The sequence below is a fragment of the Leptonychotes weddellii genome, chromosome 8 (assembly GCF_054177405.1).
Source record: "Leptonychotes weddellii isolate Sample4059 chromosome 8, ASM5417740v2, whole genome shotgun sequence".
NCBI lineage: Eukaryota > Metazoa > Chordata > Mammalia > Carnivora > Phocidae > Leptonychotes > Leptonychotes weddellii.
The window spans coordinates 83,059,142-83,080,374 of NC_138376.1; the positions used below are offsets into that span (position 1 = coordinate 83,059,142).

Consider the following 21,233-nt stretch of genomic DNA (forward strand, 5'->3'; position numbering starts at 1 on the left):
AGGAGGGCACATTCTGCATGGAGCACTGGGTGTTATGCACAAACAATGAATCATGGAACACTTCATCTAAAACTAATGATGTAATGTATGGGGATTAACATAAGAATAAAAAAAAATAATAAAAAATAAAAAAAAAATGTTATCCTGCGGCAGTAACTTTGAAGAAAGTTTTGAGCTTGAGAAGCTTTAATAACTGCTTTTAATGAGATGCCCTCCATGCTTGGGTAGAACATTTTTGGCAGCTGGAAACGCTCCTGCTTACCAGTCTGTCACAGACGGCATGTACCATGGATTGCCACCACTGAGCAACTCTCTTGGGAAGAGCATTTTTGCTTCACAGCTCAGCCTGCCCCAGCCACTGGATCCACGGAGCCTACAGGTACGTTGAGAGGTATTTTTATACCTATAAACAGTGTGTTATATATCAGGGATTTGGGCACTTTGTTTCCATGTGGTTTAAATTTTGCAGGGGCTCTCCCTGCTCTAGAGCTCTTTAGCCTTGCTTGGCTCCCCTTCATTGACACAGTAGAGCAGCCTGGGCCTACTGTTATTCCCAGTCAGAGTCTTTGACAGGCAAATTGGGGCAATAGCTTATCTGCTCACAGCTGGTAGCAAAACCATCAGTTGATCTTTTCTATTTAATAAATAATAATGACAGCAATCACAATACATAAATTAGGTCAGCAGCTAAGTTTTGAAGAGCCTTTGAAGAGGTGTTATCACATGTAATCCTGGCAACTTCTATTGCTCCTAGGCACCAACAATCTTACCCACTTTCTACAACTAAAAGGTTAAGGTTCTGGCAGACCAGAGATCAGATTGCTAGGCAGTCATGGCAGTACTAGGTCACAAACTGTATTGCTAACAAATTGCCCCAAAATTTAGCAGATTAAAACAATAAATATTCATCATCTTATATCATTTCTGAGGCTCAGGAATCTGGGAACAGTTCATTGTGTAGTTCTGGCTAGTCGTGTAGATCTCTTACCGATCAAGGTATTGGCCCAGGCTGTAGTCCCGTCTGCTGGGGGAGAATGTGCTTCCAAGCCCACTCACAGGGCTGTTGGTAGGCCTCAGAAGAGCCACTTCCAAGCTCATTCACATGGGCTTCTCTACAGGCCTTCCTCACAACAAAACAGATGGATTCCTCCAGAGCAAACAATTCAAGAGAGAACACGAGACAGATCCCAAGATGGAAGTCATAGTCTTTGTATTACCTCATTTCAGAAGTGACATCCCATCATTTTTGCCATATTTTATTCACTAGAAGTGAGTTACTAATTTTAGCCCACACTCAAGAGGAGAAGACTTAAACTCCACCTCTTCCTGGGAAGAGTATCAAAGAAGTTGTGGACATATATTTAAAACCACCTCACAAACCCGGGTCTTCTGACTCCAAAAGTTCCAACTTAATGTTTATATGTTACAAAGCTAAGCCAAGTAATGCCAACATCAACCCCATGTAAGTCCCACACTTTTACACTCCCTAGCAACAAGACAATTACTCTTAGCCCAAGCCTTGACTCTCATTTAGACCCAGAAGACAGGATTGACCATGACCATTGAGCCTGTTCCTACTGCCTTTGGATGTTGCCTGGGATTAGGTAGATGCAAGTGTCCTGGCTTCCTGCTACCGGAAACAACTCCGAATTGTCTGAAGCCAGTACCAAGTCTGCAAGTATAGAATAGGGTCAGATGGACAGGCCCACTATGTTCAGGGCTGCATGTGGTACCACAAGTAGTGGGGGATGCCTTGGCTGTTGGATAGTGATATGGAGAAGACAGAGGCCCACATGTTAATGTTGTCACATTGGCTTTGAGCACTGGAACACAGTGGTGATGAAGGAAAACATTTTAAGGTTCCTAATACTGAGAACATTTGAGTAAATTTACATTTGTTGATGTAAATGTGTCCCATTGTTATTATAGTATTCTGGAACTTCCAAACACTGGTGCTGACTAGTTACACTGAAGTCTTAAGTACCCTTCTATGTTTGGCCAGATTCTGGAGGAAAAGAAAAAAAAATATTACTCTCTCCTCTACATTATCAGGGACTTTCTATTAAGAGCTATTTCTACATAGTAAATAAATCATCCCATGGTGTTTTGGAGTACAGACACAGAAATTCTGTTCATATAAGATGTTTATTATTTATGGACACAGTACAGCATTATCGTGTTTCTTATTTGGTTCTTTTAGGCATCTATGCTATTCCCTTGGAGAGCATTTCTGGAAGATGGAGGACTGTTTCCAGTTATGAGGAGCAGCCCAGACACCCTAGAATATAATATGCAGGTAGGATAGGTCTTGCCACTTGTCACAGAGAGAACTGAATGCAGACTGCAAAGTAGGTGTCATTGGGTCCATAGGTCAGTGGTGAATAATTTATGAGATAAGCAGGGGTGTTTATGGGATTATGAAGCCATAAACCCAATGATACAAGGTGAGTCAGGTTTTCTTCTGACAGAAGAGAATTATGTTCTCAGTGGTATGGGCCTCAGTTGTAGACTCAGCTGCAATTCCCATGGCCAGTAATGATCTGGGAGAGTGGCCATCCATCTCCAATCACTCTCTGGGCCTCTTAGAGAAACACCTAGGCTGGAAGTTCAGGGTTGTGGGACCAGGATCCTGGCCTGCCTGTGAACAGTGGCAGGAAGAGAACTCTTTAAGCAGGATCCATAAGGAGAATTTCTTTCAATTATGTGTTTCCCCCCGATTACCTAAGCAAATATCATTGTGTTCTCATTTTTAAAGATAGAAAATATAAAAAATATTAAGAAAAACATGAAAATCAATCGTAAATTTGCTTGAAAATAATATGGAAGTGGGGAGTGACAGGGACAGGGGCAGGACTGGCCATAGGTTGTTAGTTCTTAGGGCTGGGTGATGGGAATGATACTGTTTGCTTTTGTTTCTGCTCAAAATTAAAATTGTTTGGATTTTTTAAAGTAAAGTAGTAAGAATGGTTAAGAAAATCAATTATAGTCCCCTACTAGGAAACAATCACAGTTCACATTTCGGTTTATTTTTTCCAGTATTTTCCTTATGCATACATGTGTTTATATCTGTACTTTTAAAGGAAAATTGATACCATACTATACATTCACCATGTACAGATACCACTGTAAAGTGCTGGGAAATTTGGACTTCCATACAAAGCCAAACGTCTGATATGTTCAAGAAGGACTTTGAGCTAGGGGCGCCTGGGTGGCTCAGTCGTTAAGCGTCTGCCTTCAGCTCAGGTCATGATCCCAGGGTCCTGGGATCGAGTCCCACATCGGGCTCCCTGCTCAGCAGGAAGCCTGCTTCTCTCTCTCCCATTCCCCCTGCTTGTGTTCCCTCTCTCGCTGTGTCTCTCTCTGTCAAATAAATAAATAAAAATCTTTAAAAAAAAAAAAAAAAAGGACTTTGAGCTAGAAATGTTACTCTGATTTTTACTGATTTTCTAATAGTCAAGAGGGCAGGGCTTATACACATAATTATTCCTAGTTTTCTCCCCAAAATCATTTATAAAGGATACCTAGAGATCTTCAAAATGGGTGTTTTGTTTTGTTCTTTTTTTGTTTTTAGCTGTGCCTCTGTAGGCTGAGCGACCCTGACCTTAAGGCGGCCCATGGAGAGCTGGTGGGCATGTAGCTGCTTTTGGAAGATGTACTTCTGAGCAGCAAACATATGATCATGGAGGATCCCTCCAGACAGCAAGCCACACTGGATAAACACTCTCAAGTACGTAATTGGCCAGTGCTGTATTGTACTAAAGGAACTTCCTCTCTGGGAGATGGGCCAGAGAGCCACCTCTGTCCAATAGCGTCTCCCAATGGGTCCCAGGACTGTGCAGGGGTCGCCTGTGATCCATGGTATATTCATTTCTTTTCACTTTAAAAATAGAACAAAGGTTGTGGGCAGCCCATTGAAACCAAATGGAACAAATAATCCAACTGGCTGGATTTCTTTAGGAGTCACACACATTTAGAGTTGGAAGACACATTTAGAACTGGAGTTGGAAGGACTGGAGGGGTATGACAGAGGCCCCGGGTGAACTCCTCCAGCCTGGGCTCTCGTCTTCATCACTCAACTAGCCTGTGGATGCCTAGGCGCTGCCTCCTCTGGACTTGTCCCCCTGAAGCTCTGAGGTACCAAGAGCCTCTAGCCCACCTTATCATGACTGGAAACAATTCTGCCCATATCTGGGAACCAGACAGAGACTTGTCTGGACACAGGGTAAGCTAGCTGGTGCCCCCATCTGAAGAGCCTCCTCTTCCGAGCCAACCTTTCCAAGAGAGGTCTGCAGCAGCCCCCTCCAATTCCTTACCTTCAGTCGGCTCCTCAGAAACTGCACTTCGTCACCACTGAGACTGCTCTCATCAAGAGCACCATGGTCCTTGTCATTAAATCCCCTGGATACTTTTTAGTCCCCTTCCAAGCTGACCCCTTGGCAGCGTTTGACACAGCGTGTCCTTCTTGCCATCTCCCTGTGCCTGGCTTCCAAAGCACAGCTCCCTCCTAGTTTTCCTCCGGCCTTAGTAGCCAGGCCTTCTCAGACTTCCCCATAGACTCTCCTCTGCCTCCTGCCTCCCCTCTTCCTCTCGCAATCCCCAAAGTATTATTTTTGGGGTTCTGTCCCGCTGCTACACTCCCAGGTCTGCATTTTGACTTCCATGACGTTAGCCACTTTTGTCTTTGTAGGTCCCTTCCTCCATAAAAAAGCATTAAAAGTGATAGTTTACAACTGTGTTAATATAAAAAAAAATAATATCCTATATTAAAACATTTTATTCAGCCTCAATATCCTTTATTTTCTGATTTTAAAATAAATTAAAACACCCTGTGGGCCCTAGGCACTGTGCCTTCTGTGTCTGGTCAATAAGCGTCTCCTGAACACTATTAATCCTACTATTGGCTATGACTGAGATCCTTTCAGAGTGCTTTAGTAATTATTAGTTTCTTTAATCATCACAATAATTCCATGAAGTAGGTACTTTCATTATTCTCCTTTTACAGATAATACTGAAGCTCAGAAAGGTTAAGTGATGTGCCCAAAGTCACATACCTAGTGAGGAAAGAAACCCAGATTCCAACTGAACAGTCTGGCCCTGAAGCTCCCTTCTACTCTCACCCACTACGTTTTTCCACTTCTCAGCCTCTCCCTAGGCAAACTCATCTGCTTTTGTAACTTTGACAACTTTACATGTGATGACTCATGCAATGACCATCTACATGTCGTGTCCAAGTTTCAATCCTGTCAGATTCGTGCGTTCACTTCCTTGTTCCATCCCAGAGTCCGTGTGTCCCAAACTGAGCATATTTCACTGCCCAAAACTTGCTCTTCTTTCCATATTCCCTGTCAGTGAACCACCATCTGCCCAGTCACCCAAGCCAAGAAATCTGGACACCCACCTTTGATTTCTCTCTATTATACCCCACAATCAGATGCTAAGTTTTACTATCCTATTACTTTAATATCTCTCAAGTTTGTCTACTGTTCCCCATCTTCCAACACCAACCCCCAATCAGCATCATCTCCTAATGTTAGGCTATGAGCATAACCTCCAATTGGACTCCCTATATTCACTCTTGCCTTCTTCCTGTACATTCACCAGGGTAATATTTTTAAATGCAAACCTGATTATGTCACTTCCCTCTTATAACCCTTCAATGACTTCCAAATGCCCCAAGAATAGAATCCAAATGCTGTAACCAGACCTTCACCACCTATCTCCTGCTGACATCTCTACCCTCAACTTCTTTCATTTTATCAAATGAACCATGCTCTCTCTCCTCAGTAACTTTGTGCGAGCCAGCCCCTCTGCTGGAAAATGTCCTTCCTTGTCCTCCTCCTTCTCTACTTCATCATCTGATCAACTCCTATTTATCCTTCAGGTTTCAACTTCCACACCAGTCTTCCAGAAGCTTTTTCAGATTTTCTACCTTTGAGCTGATGCCCCTCTCTGCCAATGAGGGTGCACTAGTTATAAGCGACAGTTGTCCTGCTCTCCATGACTTAAATTAGGGTACTAATCTTTCAAAACAAGTCTAGGAGGAGGTGGTTCAGGTTGGTACAGTCACTCAGGTTGGTGTAGGCCCCAGCTCTGCCATCATGGGTGTGTCTGAAAAATGTCTCTTTCATCCTTGTAAAGATGAAAACAGGGGCAAAAAAGCTTTCTCCTTAAGGGGCTTTAACTTTTTACCAAGGAAGAAAATCCTTCCCAGAGCCTTCTAATAGATTTTCCTTGTGTCCTACTGGCTAAAATTGAGTCACAGGTCTACTTCAGGCAAATTAGGGGAAAAGGAATTGTGTTTAGATGTGCCATCTAAATTCCACAACAGAATTAGATGTTTCACTCAGAGGGAGCATTTGCAAAGCAGGCATTGCCACCAAGTAGTACCAAGATCAAGAAGCATGCTGGGCCCTTTGTGCCCTCTATTTGCTATTTCTTGGTCCTGTTTTTGATGGATTGCCATCCTTTCCTGACATCCCCACTGTCCCCCACCTTCATGCTTTATCTTGTCTCCTGTTCCTTCTTTCATCCTTTAAAATGCTTAGGAAGAGAAGACTTCTCTTAATATGAATATATTAACAAGGTAAGTTTGCTTTAAAGTTATTTATTTTAATTAGTTTTATTTCATGATTTGTTTTTAAATATTCATAGACAATAGGAAGCACTGGGATCTAGCCCCTCAATGGGCTCCCCGCTCAGTGGGAAGCCTGTTTCTCTCCCACTTCCCCTGCTTGTGTTCCCTCTCTCACTGTCCCTATCTCTGTCAAATGAATAAATAAAATCTTTAAAAATGAAAAAAATGATAATACATAGTGATTCCATGTTTGTATGCATTGCAAAATGATCATCACAGTAAGTCTAGTTACTGTCCATCACTATACAAAGTTAATACAATATTATTGACTGTATTCCCCAAACTGTACATTACATCCCCATGATTTTTTATTTTATAACTGGAAGTTTGTACTTCTTGATCCCTTTTACTCATTTAGTCCCCCAAACCTCCTCTCCTCTGGCAACCACCAGTCTGTTCTCTATATCTATGTCTTGGTTTAATTTTGTTTTGTTTTGTTTTTTAGATTCCACATGTAAGTGAAAGCATGCAGTATTTGTCTCTGACTGACTTATATGACTTAGCGTAATACCTTCAAGATCCATCCATATTGTCACAAATAGCAGGCTTTTGTTCTTTTTTATGGCTGAGTAGTATTCGTGTGTGTGTGTGTGTGTAACCACATCTTTATCTGGTTATCCATCAATGAACACATAGATTTTTCCAATATCTTGGCTATTGCAAATAATGCTTCAATGAACATAACATGCATATATCTTTTCAAATTGTATTTTCATTTTCTTCAGGTAGATACCCAGTAGTGGAATTACTGGATCATATGGTAGTTCTATTTTTTTAAATTTTTTATTTTTTTCTTTAAGATTTTTTTTTTTTAAGATTTTTTAATTTATTTATTTGACAGAGAGAGAGATAGCGAGAGCAGGAACACAAGCAGGGGGAGTGGGAGAGGGAGAAGCAGGCTTCCCGCCGAGCAGGGAGCCCGATGTGGGACTCGATCCCAGGACCCTGGGATCATGACCTGAGCCGAAGGCAGACGCTTAACGACTGAGCCACCCAGGTGCCCGGTAGTTCTATTTTTAAGAGGACTCTCCATACTGTTTTTCATAGTGGTACACCAATTTACATTCCCACCAACTGCACAACAGTTCCCTTTTTACCCTATCCTTGCCAGTACTTGTTTTTTGTCTTTTTTATGATAGTTATTCTGACAGGTGTGCAGTGATATCTCATTCTGGTTTTGATTTACATTTCTCTGGTGATTAGTAATGTTAAGCATTTTTTCATATACTTATTGGCCATCTGTATAGGTTTTTTTTTTTAAATGTCTATTCAGATCCTCTATTTTTAAATTTTTTTGTTTTTTTGTTATTGACTTGTATGAGTTCTTTATGTATTCTGGATTTTAACCCCTATTAGGTATATGATTTGCAAATATCTTCTTCCATTCAGTAAATTACTTTTTATTTTGTTGGTGGTTTCCTTCACTGTACAGTAGCTTTTTAGTTTGATGTAGTCCCACTTGTTTGCTTTTGCTTTTGTTTTCCTTGCTGTTTCCCTTGCCTTTGGAGTCAGATCCAAAGAAATATCACTAAGACCAATGTCAAAGATCTTACTGCCTATATTTCCTTCCAGGAGTTTTAAGTTTCAGGTCTTACATTCAAGTCTTTCATCCATTTTGTGTTTATTTTTGTATTTGGTGTAAGATAGTGGTCTGTTTTAATTTTTGCATGTAGCTGTCCAGTTTTCCCAGTACCAGTTATTGAAGAGATGGTCCTTTCCCCATTCTATATTCTTACCTACTTTGTCATAAATTAATTGATCATATATGCATGAATTTATTTCTGGGCTCTCTATTCTGTTCCATTGACCAATGTATTTATATTTATGCTAATACCGCGCTGTTTGATTATTATAGCTTTGTAGTATAGTTTGAGCATGATACTGCTGGATTTGTTTTTCTTTCACAAGATTGTTTTGGTCATTTGGGGGTCTTTTGTGGTTCCATATAAATTTTAGAATTATTTATTCTAGTTCTGTGAAAAATGCCTTGGAATTTTCATAGAGACTGCATGAATCTATAGATTGTTTTGTCTAGTATGAATATTTTAATATTAATTTTAATTCTTCTAATTCCATGAACATGGATAGTGTCTTCTTCGATTTCTTTTATCTACAAGTTATAGTTTTCAGTGTACAGGTCTTTCACCTCCTTGTTTAAATCTATTGCTTGGTATTCTTTTTGATATGATTGTAAATGGGATTGTTTTCTCTGTTTCTCATTCTTATAGTTTGTTAATGTATAAAAACACAACAGATTTTTGTATATTAATTTTGTGTCCTGCAACTTTGCTGAATTCATTTATTAGTTCCCATAGTTTTTTGTGTGTGTGTGGACTCTCTAAAGAGTCCTGATCTGCAAACAGTGACAATTTTACTTCTTCTTTTCCAATTCATATGTTTTTACTTCTTTTCCTTGCCTAATTGCTCTAGCTAGGATTTCCAATACTATGTTGAATAAAAGTGAGGAGAGTGGACATCCTTGTCTTGTTCCCAATATTAAAGGAAAAACTTTCAGCTTCTCACCACTGAGTATATTAGCTGTGAGTTTGTCATATATGGCTTTTATTTGTTGAGATACATTTCCTCTCTACTTACTTTGTTGAGAATTTTTATCATAAATGGATGTTGAGTTTTTTCAAATATTTTTTCTGCATCTGTTGAGATGATCATGATTTTTATCTTTCATTTTATTAATATGGTATATCATGTTGATTGATTTGTGAATGTTGAACCATCCTTGCATTCCTTAACTAAATCCCACTTTGTCATGGCATATGATCCTTTTAATGTATTGCTCAATTTTGTTTGCTAATATTTTGTTGAGGATTTTTATATCTGTGTTAATTGGGGATATTGGCCTGTAATTTTCTTTTTTGTGGTGTACTTGTCTGTTTTTGATATCTGGGTAATGCTGGCCTCATAAAATGTGTTTGGAAATATTCCCTTCTCTTTAATTTTTTGGAAGAGTTTGAGAAGGATAGATGTTAAATCTTCTTTGAACATTTGGTAGAATTCATCAGTGAAGCTGTCTGGTCTTGGACTTTTGTTTGTTGGGAGGTTTTTGATTACTGATTCAATCTCCTTACTAATAATTGGTCAATTCAGATTTTTTGGTTTTTTTATGATTCAGTCTTTGAAGATTTGTAAGTTCCTAGGCATTTATCTATTTTTCTAGGCTGTCCAATTTATTTGTATGTAATTGTTAGTAATTGTCTCTTTTTTTTTTTTTTTTTTAAAGATTTTATTTATTTATTTGAGACAGAGAGAATGAGAGGGAGGAGGGTCAGAGGGAGAAGCAGACTCCCTGCAGAGCAGGGAGCCCGATGCGGGACTCGATCCCGGGACTCCAGGATCATGACCTGAGCCGAAGGCAGTTGCTTAACCAACTGAGCCACCCAGGCGCCCCATGTTAGTAATTGTCTCTTATGATCCTCTCTATTTCTGTGGTATCAGTTGTAACTTCTCTTTCAACCCTCACTTTTTTTTTCTTTGTGAGTCTAACTACAGGTTTGTCAATTTTGTTTATTTTTTCAAAGAACCAGCACTTCATTGATTTTTTTAAATTATCTTTTTAGTCTCTATGTTATTTATTTCTGCTCTGATATTTATTATTTCCTTCCTTTTACTAACTTGGGCTTTGTTTGTGTCATTTAAAGCCAATGTTTCCTTATTGATTTTTCTGTCTGGACTATCTATTAACTGATACAAGTGGGTGTCAGTGTCTCCTACTATTATTGTATTGCTGTCAGTTTCTCCCTTTAGGTCTCTTAATATTTGTTTTATGTTCTTTGGTGCTCCTACATTGGGTGCATATATATTTAGAAATGTTTTATCTTCTTGAGGTTGATTCCTTTATCATTATGTAGTGCCCTTCTTTGTCTTTTATTATAGTCTTTGTTTTAAAGTCTATTTTGTCTAATATGAGCATAACTACACCAGCTTTCTTTTCATTTCCATTTGCAGGGAATATCTTTTTTCCATCCCTTCACTTTTAGTGTGTGTCCTTATTTACGAAGTGAGTCTCTTATAGGCAGTATATAAAAGTGCCTTGCTTTTCTATCCATTCAGCCACTCTGTGATTTTTTTATTAGAGAATTTAATCTATTTGCATTTATTTTAATTATTGATAGGTAGGTACTTATTGCCATTTTTTTACTTGTTTAGTGACTGTTTTTATAGTTCCTTTCTATTCCTTCCTTCTTCTCTTTCTTTCTTCCCTTCTGGTTGATGACTTTTTTTTTAGTGTTATGTTTAGATTCTTTTCTCATTTTCTTTTGTGTATTTAATACAAGTTTTTGCTATGTAGTTACTGTAAGGTTCACATATATCATCCTATGTATATAACTGTCTCTTTTAAGTTGATAGCAACTTACATTTGAACATTTTCCAAACCCTACATTTTAACTACCACACCCCTTCATGTTTGTTTTTGATGTCACATTTTACATCTTTTTCTCTTATTTCTCTCTTAACTAATTATTGTAGTTTTAGTTAATTTTATTTTGTCTTTTAACCTGCATAGTAGCTTTATAAATTAACCCATTACCTGTACTATATATTTACCTTTTCCAGTGAGATTTTTACTTTTGTATGCTTTGTTGTTGTTGTTGTTAACAATTAGTGCCATTTATTTTCTGCTAAAAAAAAGTCCCTTTAACATTTCTTATAAGGCCAGTTTAGGAGTGATGGACTCCCTTAGCTTTTGTCTGGAAAACTCTCTCTCTTCTTCAATTCTGAATGATAACCTTCAGGTAGAGTATTTTTGGCTGGAGGTTTTTTCCTTTCAGTACCTTGAATATATCATGTCACTCTCTTCTGTCCTGCAAAGTTTCTGCTGAGAAATCTGCTGATTATGGTGTTTCTCTTGTATGTAACAATTGGTTTTTCTCCTACTACTTTTAAGATTCTCTCTTTAACTTTTGACACTTTAATTATAATGTGTCTTGGTGTGGATCTCTTTGAGTTCATCTTATTTGGAACTCTCTGGGCTTCCTGGACCTAGATATCTGTTTCCTTCCCTAGGTTAAGGAAGTTTTCAGTCATTATTTCTTCAAATAAGTTTTCTGCCCATTTCTCTTTCTTTTCTCTTTCTGGAACCCCTATAATGCAAATGTTATTCTGTTTGATGTTGTCTCATAGGTCCCTTAAGTTATCTTCATTTTTTAAAATTCCTTTTTCCTTTTGTGGCTCTGTCTGGGTAAATTCCATTGCTTTGCATCTAGCTTGCTGACCCATTCATCTGCTATATAGATAAATAGATAAACATCTGATGTTTAAACCCTCTACTGTATTTTTCAGTTCAGTTATTATATTCTTCAGCTCTGTGGACTCGTGTTTAGTACTTTATTATATTTTCTATCTCATTGTTGGACCCTTACTGTGTTAATCCATTCCTCTCCCAAGTTTGGTAAACATCTTTATGACATTTACTCTGAATTCTTTATCAGGTAGATTACTTATCTCCATAGCATTATGGTCTTTTTCTGAGTCTCTCAGTCTTGGAGTGCCCTTGTGTAGCTGATGAAACTTCTCGTTCAACCTTGCCCTAGCTCTTGGTTGTTTCTTGAAACTTTGTGATTGTCTAATCAGCCTGATTTATTATTGATATGTCCTTGTTATTGAGGATGTACCAAGGCCTGTCAGTGTTCCAATGGGAGAAATTTCATTTAGCACCATGTTTCAGGCTAATCTGAAGCTAGACCCTCAGGCAGCAGCTTTTAAAATATGCAAATATATTGGGGTGCCTGGGTGGCTCAGTAGGTCAAGCATCTGCCTTGGGCTCAGGTCGTGATTGAGCCCCACGTCAGGCTCCCTGTTCAGCGGGGAGTCTGCTTATCCCTCTCCCTCTTCTCCTCCCTCCTCACTCTACTCGTGCTCTCTCTCTCTCGCAAATAAATAAATAAAATCTCTTAAAAAATATATGCAGATATAGTCTTGTGTAGCCACAATCATAATCCCTGCTGGCCTCCAGACCAAAAGATCTGAAGATATCCTCTGGGTGACAGTTGCAAAACTTGGGACTCTACATGAGTGTATAAGCTCTTTCTGGGAGGACTTATTGAGCTGTATCGAGGCATAGGAGGTGCACAAGGATGGTGTCTTCCTGCTTATGTTTTCTGGGAGCATCTCTGTAGCCTCTAGATGTAGGGAAAACCTGAAGCCTGCTCCTTAGGCTGAAGCTGCAGGCTAAGTAAATAGGCTTTTTTCACAGGAAGACAAGGTTGTGCTTCAGTCTGCTGTCTGCCATGCCCTGGAGGGGTGGCCTGCTAGGTGCTGCCTTTCTGACTGTTACATTGCCTTGGAGCTCAGGAATGTCCACCCCCTTGGCCCCCAGGGCCAGGCAGTCAAGGAGCATCCCCTGTGTGGATTGCATATATCCACTGGCTTTAACTAGGTAGCTGGAGAATGTAGGGGGTGGGACACTCTCTCCAGCTTCAGAAAGGCAGCAGGAAAATGTCTTGACTGCACGTGCCTGGGGGCTTCGGGAATGCAGCAGGAGGAAGGAATGTCCTGTCTATGTGAACATTCTGGCTTTAGGCTGAGAGCAGGAAACTGCTGGGACTGCTCACAGTTGCCAGCCCCATCCAGTGAGTGCAGGAATCTTGCAACCCCCTGTGCTCAGCAGCTTTAGCTAAGGTGTGGGAGAATGCTACTACTGCTTGCTCTCGCCTACCCCAGCTAGGGGGCAGGGAAGCATTGCAACTGACTCCCGCTCTGGCTCCAGCAAGGCAGCCAGTGCCCCTGCTTGTCTTAGCAAGGTGGTGGTAGGAGGGTTTTGCATCTGAGTTCGCTCACCTGTGCTAGCAGGGTAAGCGGAGGGTGAAATATTGGCATCTGCCAGTGACATCCCCCATCTCTGGGGAGAGTTCATCTGCCCCTCCCCTCCATTTGCTTTTAGATTAGCCAGTAAATCTCCTTCACGTATAGTCTAGGTGCTTTTCAAACTGTTCTTTTTTTGCTGGGTCTTCAGGTTTGAAACTGCACACAAACCCTTTAAAAGGGGCATCTTGGGGCTTTTTGAGCAGAGGGGGCTACATGGCCCGTAGGCTGCCCCCTCCCTGTCACCATGCTCAGCCTTGCTCTGTTGAATATTTACCGTCACTCCGTAAGGTTTTATTTGATGAAAGGTTTCCTGAGGATAAACAAATCTGGAAATCTTGAGTTAGCTGCTTAGTGAGGAGGTAGGCTACTTGCGGGGCCGTCAGCTGTGTGCAGGGCTGTGGACTCTCCCCTGGGTCTGGCTTGCCAACTCCACCTCTGACCAACCCTCTTTCTGGCAGCTGTGCCTTTCTGTAGATACGTTAATAGCACTGATCCAGTTACACTACATGGTGTTCTTCCTGTTCTGAGCCAGGAAACTTGAGTATCTGAGGTGCTGTTACCTGAATGTTCTCTGAGGCCCTTCTTGCCATAACATCATGATCCAGGTTTGCCATCTTCGTCTGCAAAGCAATGCTCCTTTTTCTGTGACTGAGACCCTGTCATCAAGGTGAGGGCCTGGATGCAGGTCTTTGTTTTGTCTGTCGCTCTCTGGGTGACTCTGGCCCTCCTCACACTCTGGCTGCAGGAGAGGGGGACCTGAAAACCTCGTTCCCTCCACATCCTCCAGGGCTCGGAGCAGCCCCTCAACAAACACTGATTTAGGGAAAGTACCAATGAACAAATAAACAAATTATAATTCTAAAGGAAAATTGCCTTTGAATAATAAATTCAAATTAAGAGACTTGTAAACTTTTAAAGGATGGGAGAAGGAATAGGAGATAAGATAAACTTACGTTTCCATTTCCTTATCCATAAAACAATAAAATCCCTAATCTGAGGTTATATTACAGCCCTACTGTGAAGGGGAATTAAATCTCAAGTGTGTTGAAGGGCACTTTCCAGAATGCAGAGGCTAAACATGAAAGGCTCAATTTTTCAAAGGCAGGTAAAATGTTAGTACCCAAGTAAAAGAGTTTTTTAAATGAGTGATTCAAGACTCAAGCAGAAAGCTGAAATGGAGACATTTCCCTCTTTTCAGTATCCTATGTATTTGGAAAGGATGCTTACCCTTTCTAAGCTCTAACTGTGCTGTAAGCCCATGAATCATTCCTCCTGGGGAAAATAGGCCTTCTCCAAAATGTTCGTTCTGCATGGGCTATATGTAAAAGTTATCCTATATTGATCTATGATTAATAAGGAAGAATTTCTGTAATGCTTTCAGGCAGATTTGTCCAGAGTGCCAGGATTCAGAAGTCCATTCCAAAGCAGCCCAAAAGCCTCCAGGCTGCTGAGGGGCCCATGCAATGCAGTGATGTCCCTTGCTTTCTTGAGATCATTTCTGGTGCTGTGGAAGCAGCTGGAAGTGCTAAAGGAGCACTGGGGCCGACTCAAACTGCAAGGCCAGGACAGCGATTCTGTCTCCTTCCACAAACAGTTCTCAGAACTCTACGGGTGAGTGTTGCTGAGGTGGAAATTTTTGTGAAATGAGTGGAATCTGGGGTCTGATAAATTCCTCCCCTTACTCTGAGGGTGAGATTTGGTCCATAATCCTGGTACGCCCAGCCCCACTGAGTGCAGAGGAAGCTGGGCAATGTGTCCTATAACCAGCGCTTTACAGGAAAAGTTGGGTTCTGTTGACTGCAGGGACAGTGCCGGGTTCCACTAAGGAACACTGTGTATCATTTACCTAGAGTTCTGTCCCTGGGAACTTGAGCTTCTCAAGTGTCCCCATGGTGCTGACTCTTCAGCCTTTTTAGTTCATAGGATCCCAGTGAGCACTGGGTAGGGGGATGATGCTGCTGTAAACTAGTCCCCATTTTCAGCCCCATTAGACCCAAGTGTTGAGTCTCTGAGAGCTTCATGAATTGCCGCCAGAGGTATAATGTGGTGCAACATGAGGTTTTAGGTCTGTGGGATGGTGGGGTGTTTTCACAGCTTCAGGCTCTAGCTAGGATGACTTAGCTGGCAGGAAAGACATGTTGCTTCTGCCATGTGTCTGTTATCAAACAAGCATTCACTAAGCATCCACTCACCATCCGACCTTACTGGGCATAAGAAGGTTCTCTTTGGTGGCATAGTCCCATTGGTCTATCTTACAAGTTATTACGGTCAACTTCCCTGGTAACTAGGGAATGAGAGAACTTGTCAATATTTTGAAGAATGAAGACTGAAGTTATATGTACCCAATGGGAGAAGGCCTCAGGATTTAATATTGACTAAGGGAGTGGCAACTGTGGTAAAATTAGATGTCAATGTGAGTGACTGTAATGGGTTGGGAGGTTTATACGTGATGACAGAAAACAGAACGTGAATGAAAATGATTGTCAGAGAATCTGAATAGGAAAAAAAATATGTTTGTTTGCTAATTCCTGTCTCTCTTCTTCAATAGAACTGACATTCTCTACCCCAGCATGAAAGCTATAGCTAGGCGGATGGGGAAAGAAGATGAATTCGAAGGTATTATAATAAGTAGCCGGTCTATTCTTCCCCCCAAAGGAGCTTCAGAAATTGAAATAAAAACTGAGCAGGTATGCAGGAACTATTTTGAATGTGACTTTGAAATTTTGCTTTATGGCATAAGCATGTAAAACTACAGGTACACCCAAGTGGCATTTTTTTCTAAGGCATTAAGTGGAGATTGAAGGTATGTAAATCATTGAACAGACTCAGAGGGAACTAAGTATTTAAAAGCACATAGAGCTTTGATTATGCAAATAACTATCCCTAATACCTCCATTTTGTAAGTCTAGATCTTCGTATTTTGAATTTCCTCTAATTAAGGTAGACTACCACAAAAAAAAGAGACTATGATAGAGAACATACTAACATCTTAAACTTAAAATCTAGCACGCAGTTATCCACTCCCTCCAACACACACGCACCCATGAAAATGGATTATTCAAAATAGCTCCTGTGATTGTTTTTCTGAGAATAAGACAACATGATTTACACACTAGTCCATTTGGTGTGCTAGATGTGAGAGGTTGTTTTTCCAACTGTTTGTTCACCTTGGTCCTGGGACAGAGTCTCCACATGGCTGTGTTCCCTTGTGTCTGTAACAGGCAAGGCTGTGTTCTCCTTGTTACTGTAACAGGAAAGCAAAACTTCTAGCTGTTTGAGTGTCAATGGACAGATTCTTGTCCCCTGAAGATCAAGAATTCAGTGGCAATCTGCCCCCCACCCCCACAACACACACACACACCCCAGTCCCAAGCCCATTGCTTACCCTTCTGAGCCCTGGTTCTCTCTTGTACCTGGGGTCCTGTGACAGGGAGAAACATGGGTTCTACAAGCATAATGGGTAAAGTAAGGGCTCATGGTTATTGGGAGAGTTTTCTCCTGGTCATGTTTGGAATTTTAAATCTTCTCATGAAATCCTCCTTGATATCTAAATTGAGTTTCAGGCCCAGGCGTTTCTCTTGTAATGACATCTCATGAAATTTCTGACCACATTTAAGAGACCCCCAAAACACATGAGGTCACCTCAGACATTGAGCACTTTGCAATTTATCACGACTTGGTAAAAAAGGGTTGTATTTTATCAACTGGGATGTGGGCCAGCAAGAAAAGATGTTGGTCTCCAGAGAGGTATATCTACCCTTGCAGAAGCACTTGGAAACCCAAGAAAGGAACCCTTCCTTCTTCCCTGAGAGAGAGTAGCTGAAGGACAGGACCTAGCCCCAGACCCTTCTGCAGGAATTTGACTTAGGAGCTCAGAGTATAAGCTGAATGTAGAAAGTGACTCTCAAACTTCTTACTCTAGCTTCAGAAACTTCTGGAAAATCTTGAAACTCATCTGATCCAAGAAGTATTAAGAAAAGTTAACAGAGAGATAGCACTAGTGGTATCAGAAAAATCCAAGGAGCAGGGTGCTCTCCCTACAGGTAAAGTATGTTTATTTTATTACTTCACAAAACAGCATTTATTTTTTTTCCTAATTATAAAAGCAATCCATGTATCATTTTCATTGTAAAAAAAGTATCACAATGTCCAGAAAATGATATAAAAATTACTTTTTAACACCTTGGCCTAGAGAGAACTATTAACACTTTGATATATTTCCTTCTACTTAAAGTCTTTTAAATAGAAAACATTTGTTAAGTTCAGTCTCAACTCTGCTAGTTAACTCATAACTGAAATAAAGTTAAAATGGGTAAAACACATAAGCTTTTCTTATTTGTAATATATTTAAGTGTATATATATATATATATACATATATATGACATATATGTCAAAATCTTACAAATACATGTATTGGGGTGGGAAAGCAATCAAAATTATTTCCTTTCATCTGAAGTCTAAAGTCAGGCTCACTTCACGGACATGTGATCAGTGCACCTACATAGGACCCAGGAGTACTTGGGGTTTAATGCTCTATGGGTACCATCTTGAAACTCTTGATTTTAACTTAGAATTTGTGTTTTGTAACTGGAATTCAGTGAGTCCATGGAGCATGCACCAAGGACTTGGAGCCTTTGCCTTACACAGAGTTCCACTTCTTACTGCCTCCCTGCCTTGCCAGGAGGGGTTCTCAGCTGCCTACTCATCTGCTCTCTGGCACCCTAGGAACCCCTAACCTCCCCCTCAGCATCCCCATCTAGCAATTGCTGCCACCCTCCTCTCCACTGGGGGCCTGAGCAAGAGGAAGATCAGAATATGTGTACCTAGTAGTATCTCAAGGACCCTAGTCTGGCAACATCATGGTACATCTGATGGGTGACTCAGTGGGAGCAAGCCTATTGCCTATCCTTAGATTTGTACAATATCCCGGGATGGAGGTTACAATATCCTTGGGCTTGCCTGTCCACAGTGGGCCCATGGGAAGGAAAGCTGCCTGGCTCAACTTCTCTGCCCCTGGCCAGGACATGGGGCCGCCGCCCAGCAGCTGCATATACACTCATGCTTCCGGTCACAGGGTGGAGCCCCTGGGTGCCTGGGAGGGTTGCACTTGCCTTGCGAGCATTCCTGTGCCTGAGGAGTACAACATTAAAAATGAATAAAAACACCATGACAGGTCAAGAAAGAGACTGCAGAAGAAAGAAAACACTATCTTTTAGTACCTATAGTAGTGCTTTTTTCCTCTACTTTTTGAATAAGAAGCCCTGCATTTTTATTTTGCCCAGGGTGTCATAGATTATGTAGCTGGTCCTGTCTGAACTTCAGTGTCTACTCCTGACTCCTACTAATTCTGTAGGAAAAATCCATAGCCTTTAAATGATGGAGAAGTTGTTTGACTAGGAAACTAAATTAGATTTTCCTTTTGAGACAAAGTCCACAGATATTGTAATGTGCATTAATAATCTACATCCTCACCTAAGATATTGTCATTTTTCTCAGTGCTTTGAGTAACTGAATTCTGTAAACAGGGCTTTGGGAAAAGGCTATGCAGTGAGAGGGCAAGCCACTTCTCAGCTGGGGATGTCACCAGAGAGCTAAATGTCACCAGAGAGCTAAGTGAGGTTGAACTTCAATTACAGAGCATTTAACAAGACACAAAGCACTTGTTGTCTGTGCTGTGTTTGCTGCATCCAGGTGGCTCCCTTCGAGTCTTGGGAGAAAATCCACAGGCATGCAGCAGGTGCAACCATCTGCATGTTTCAGGCTGTGGTTTAATGAGACACCAGGATGGTGGGGGAAGGGAGGAAGCATTTTTGTTTTGAGGTTCTGCTGTGTGTCCCCTGGTGCAGGGTGCTCGTCAGCTGTGCTTGGAGGGAGCCGTCAGTAAGAGGCTGGTGGGAGTCAGGCAGAGGGGAGGGGTAGAGTTATTGTTAATGGTGGTAAGGTTGATATTACCAAAACTTGCTTTGGCTAGAGTATACTGGCCAATTCTAAGCTCTTGTTCAGATTCTATACTCATGACTTTTAAAACAAATGCCAATAGTGAAGGTGTTTTGTTATTGTTGGTTTTGTTTTTGGTCTGTTAAGCATGACTCAATGTGGGTGTCCTCCTGTAGTGAGTTACCCCAGGGCAAGTGATGGAGTCCCCGCTGTGTGCCAGGGGTGCTTTTATAGACATTTCTTCAGTATAGTCTTTCTGAGACCTGTGGACTGGGAACCTTCAAAGAAGGCAATAAAACCTTGGAATCCCCACCCACCTACTGTGCATCTCAGCAGCAAGAAGCCACCATAGTGGATGGGGCTTCCAAGAGGGGCTGCTTTATCATGCAGAGACCACCTTTTGTGGCCAAGGTTAGCTTGGCACTAGGAGTTTCTAAAGAGGGAGTTGGGAATGGAGAGTATTGAGACCCAGGGGACATCCCAAGCTCTTGTCCTTCCCTCAGGGTCTTCTCTGTCCCTGTTGGCCAACTCTGGTGTCTACATTTATTACCAGCCAGAAAGAAACCCTCCAATACTTCTCCGTCTCCTCCCTCCTTCCCACCTTGTCTTGGAGCTTCATCTTCTTTTTTTTTATTTATTTTATTTTTTTTTTTTAAGATTTTATTTATTTGCGAGAGAGAGAATGAGAGACAGAGAGCATGAGAGGGAGGAGGGTCAGAGGGAGAAGCAGACTCCCTGCTGAGCAGGGAGCCCGATGTGGGACTCAATCCCGGGACTCCAGGATCATGACCTGAGCCGAAGGCAGTCGCTTAACCAACTGAGCCACCCAGGCACCCGGAGCTTCATCTTCTTGTATAACTTCTGAAGGGGTTTCCAATTTATCAGTGACCATCTGAAAATGTGGCAGCCACACCTGGTCCAGTGCTAGTTTGTCGGAACTGAACTGGTGCTCCCCTGAGAACTTTAAAAATTTGCTCCAGACATCCATGTTAAGTCTCAGGGCTTGGCTTAGCAGAGAGTTGGGCTCCATGGATTCAGAAAGTCTCTGCTATTTCCCATATTTGACATTTTGGCATTGAAGTAATTCTTAATTGACTTTCTCAATTTCTCTGAGCATTTATAAGGTCAGCAATCTCCAGAGTGGAGTGCCTATATCTCAGGGGTGTGGGAAGAAAATATTAGAGCTTCTAAATAGATTAAATCCATATATAAGAAGTCACATGTCACACTCTACACTGAGGTGTCCCGAAATGACCACTTTGAGGCAATCCGCAAGCAAGCACTAAGAATTAGTGGAGACACTTCTAATCCTGGTACATGCTTATTGTCAGCCACATTATGAGGTTAAAAAGATAACCACATCTGAAAAGAAGTCAGACAAAAAAATTTAAAAGGTCAAGAAAACTCTTAGGAATGTAGATTGAGATCCATTCTCATTGTTGATGAGCTTCACCCTAAGCATATCATGCTATAAAATATTAGCCAGTGATAGTATTGTAGGTAGTTAGAAATACATAAATATACACATGTTAATAGTGAGTGGACAAAAATGTTTTGCTTGAGGGAAGCATAATCCAAACACTTAGGAGAGCATGGTCAAGGCCAGCATTCCCAGCAGTGTGCCCTAGAACACCAGTTTCTTTTTTTTTTTTTTTTAATTCTTATGTTAATCCCCATACATTACATCATTAGTTTTAGATGAAGTGTTCCATGATTCATTGTTTGTGCATAACACCCAGTGCTCCATGCAGAATGTGCCCTCCTCAATACCCACCACCAGGCTAACCCATCCTCCCACCCCCCTCCCCTCTAGAACCCTCAGTTTGTTTTTCAGAGTCC

General features: G+C 41.1%; 1 protein-coding gene across 1 annotated transcript in view; it reads left to right on the forward strand.

The window, feature by feature from the left end:
- The window catches only part of LOC115936501 (coiled-coil domain-containing protein 162-like), a 62,209-nt gene that overhangs the window by 10,852 nt on the left and 30,124 nt on the right, over window positions 1-21,233 (forward strand). Inside the window, 6 exon segments of the mRNA XM_081828783.1 lie at window positions 229-379; window positions 2,201-2,296; window positions 3,572-3,727; window positions 14,838-15,067; window positions 16,005-16,143; window positions 17,379-17,499. Coding sequence (XP_081684909.1) covers window positions 229-379; window positions 2,201-2,296; window positions 3,572-3,727; window positions 14,838-15,067; window positions 16,005-16,143; window positions 17,379-17,499 — 893 coding nt within the window.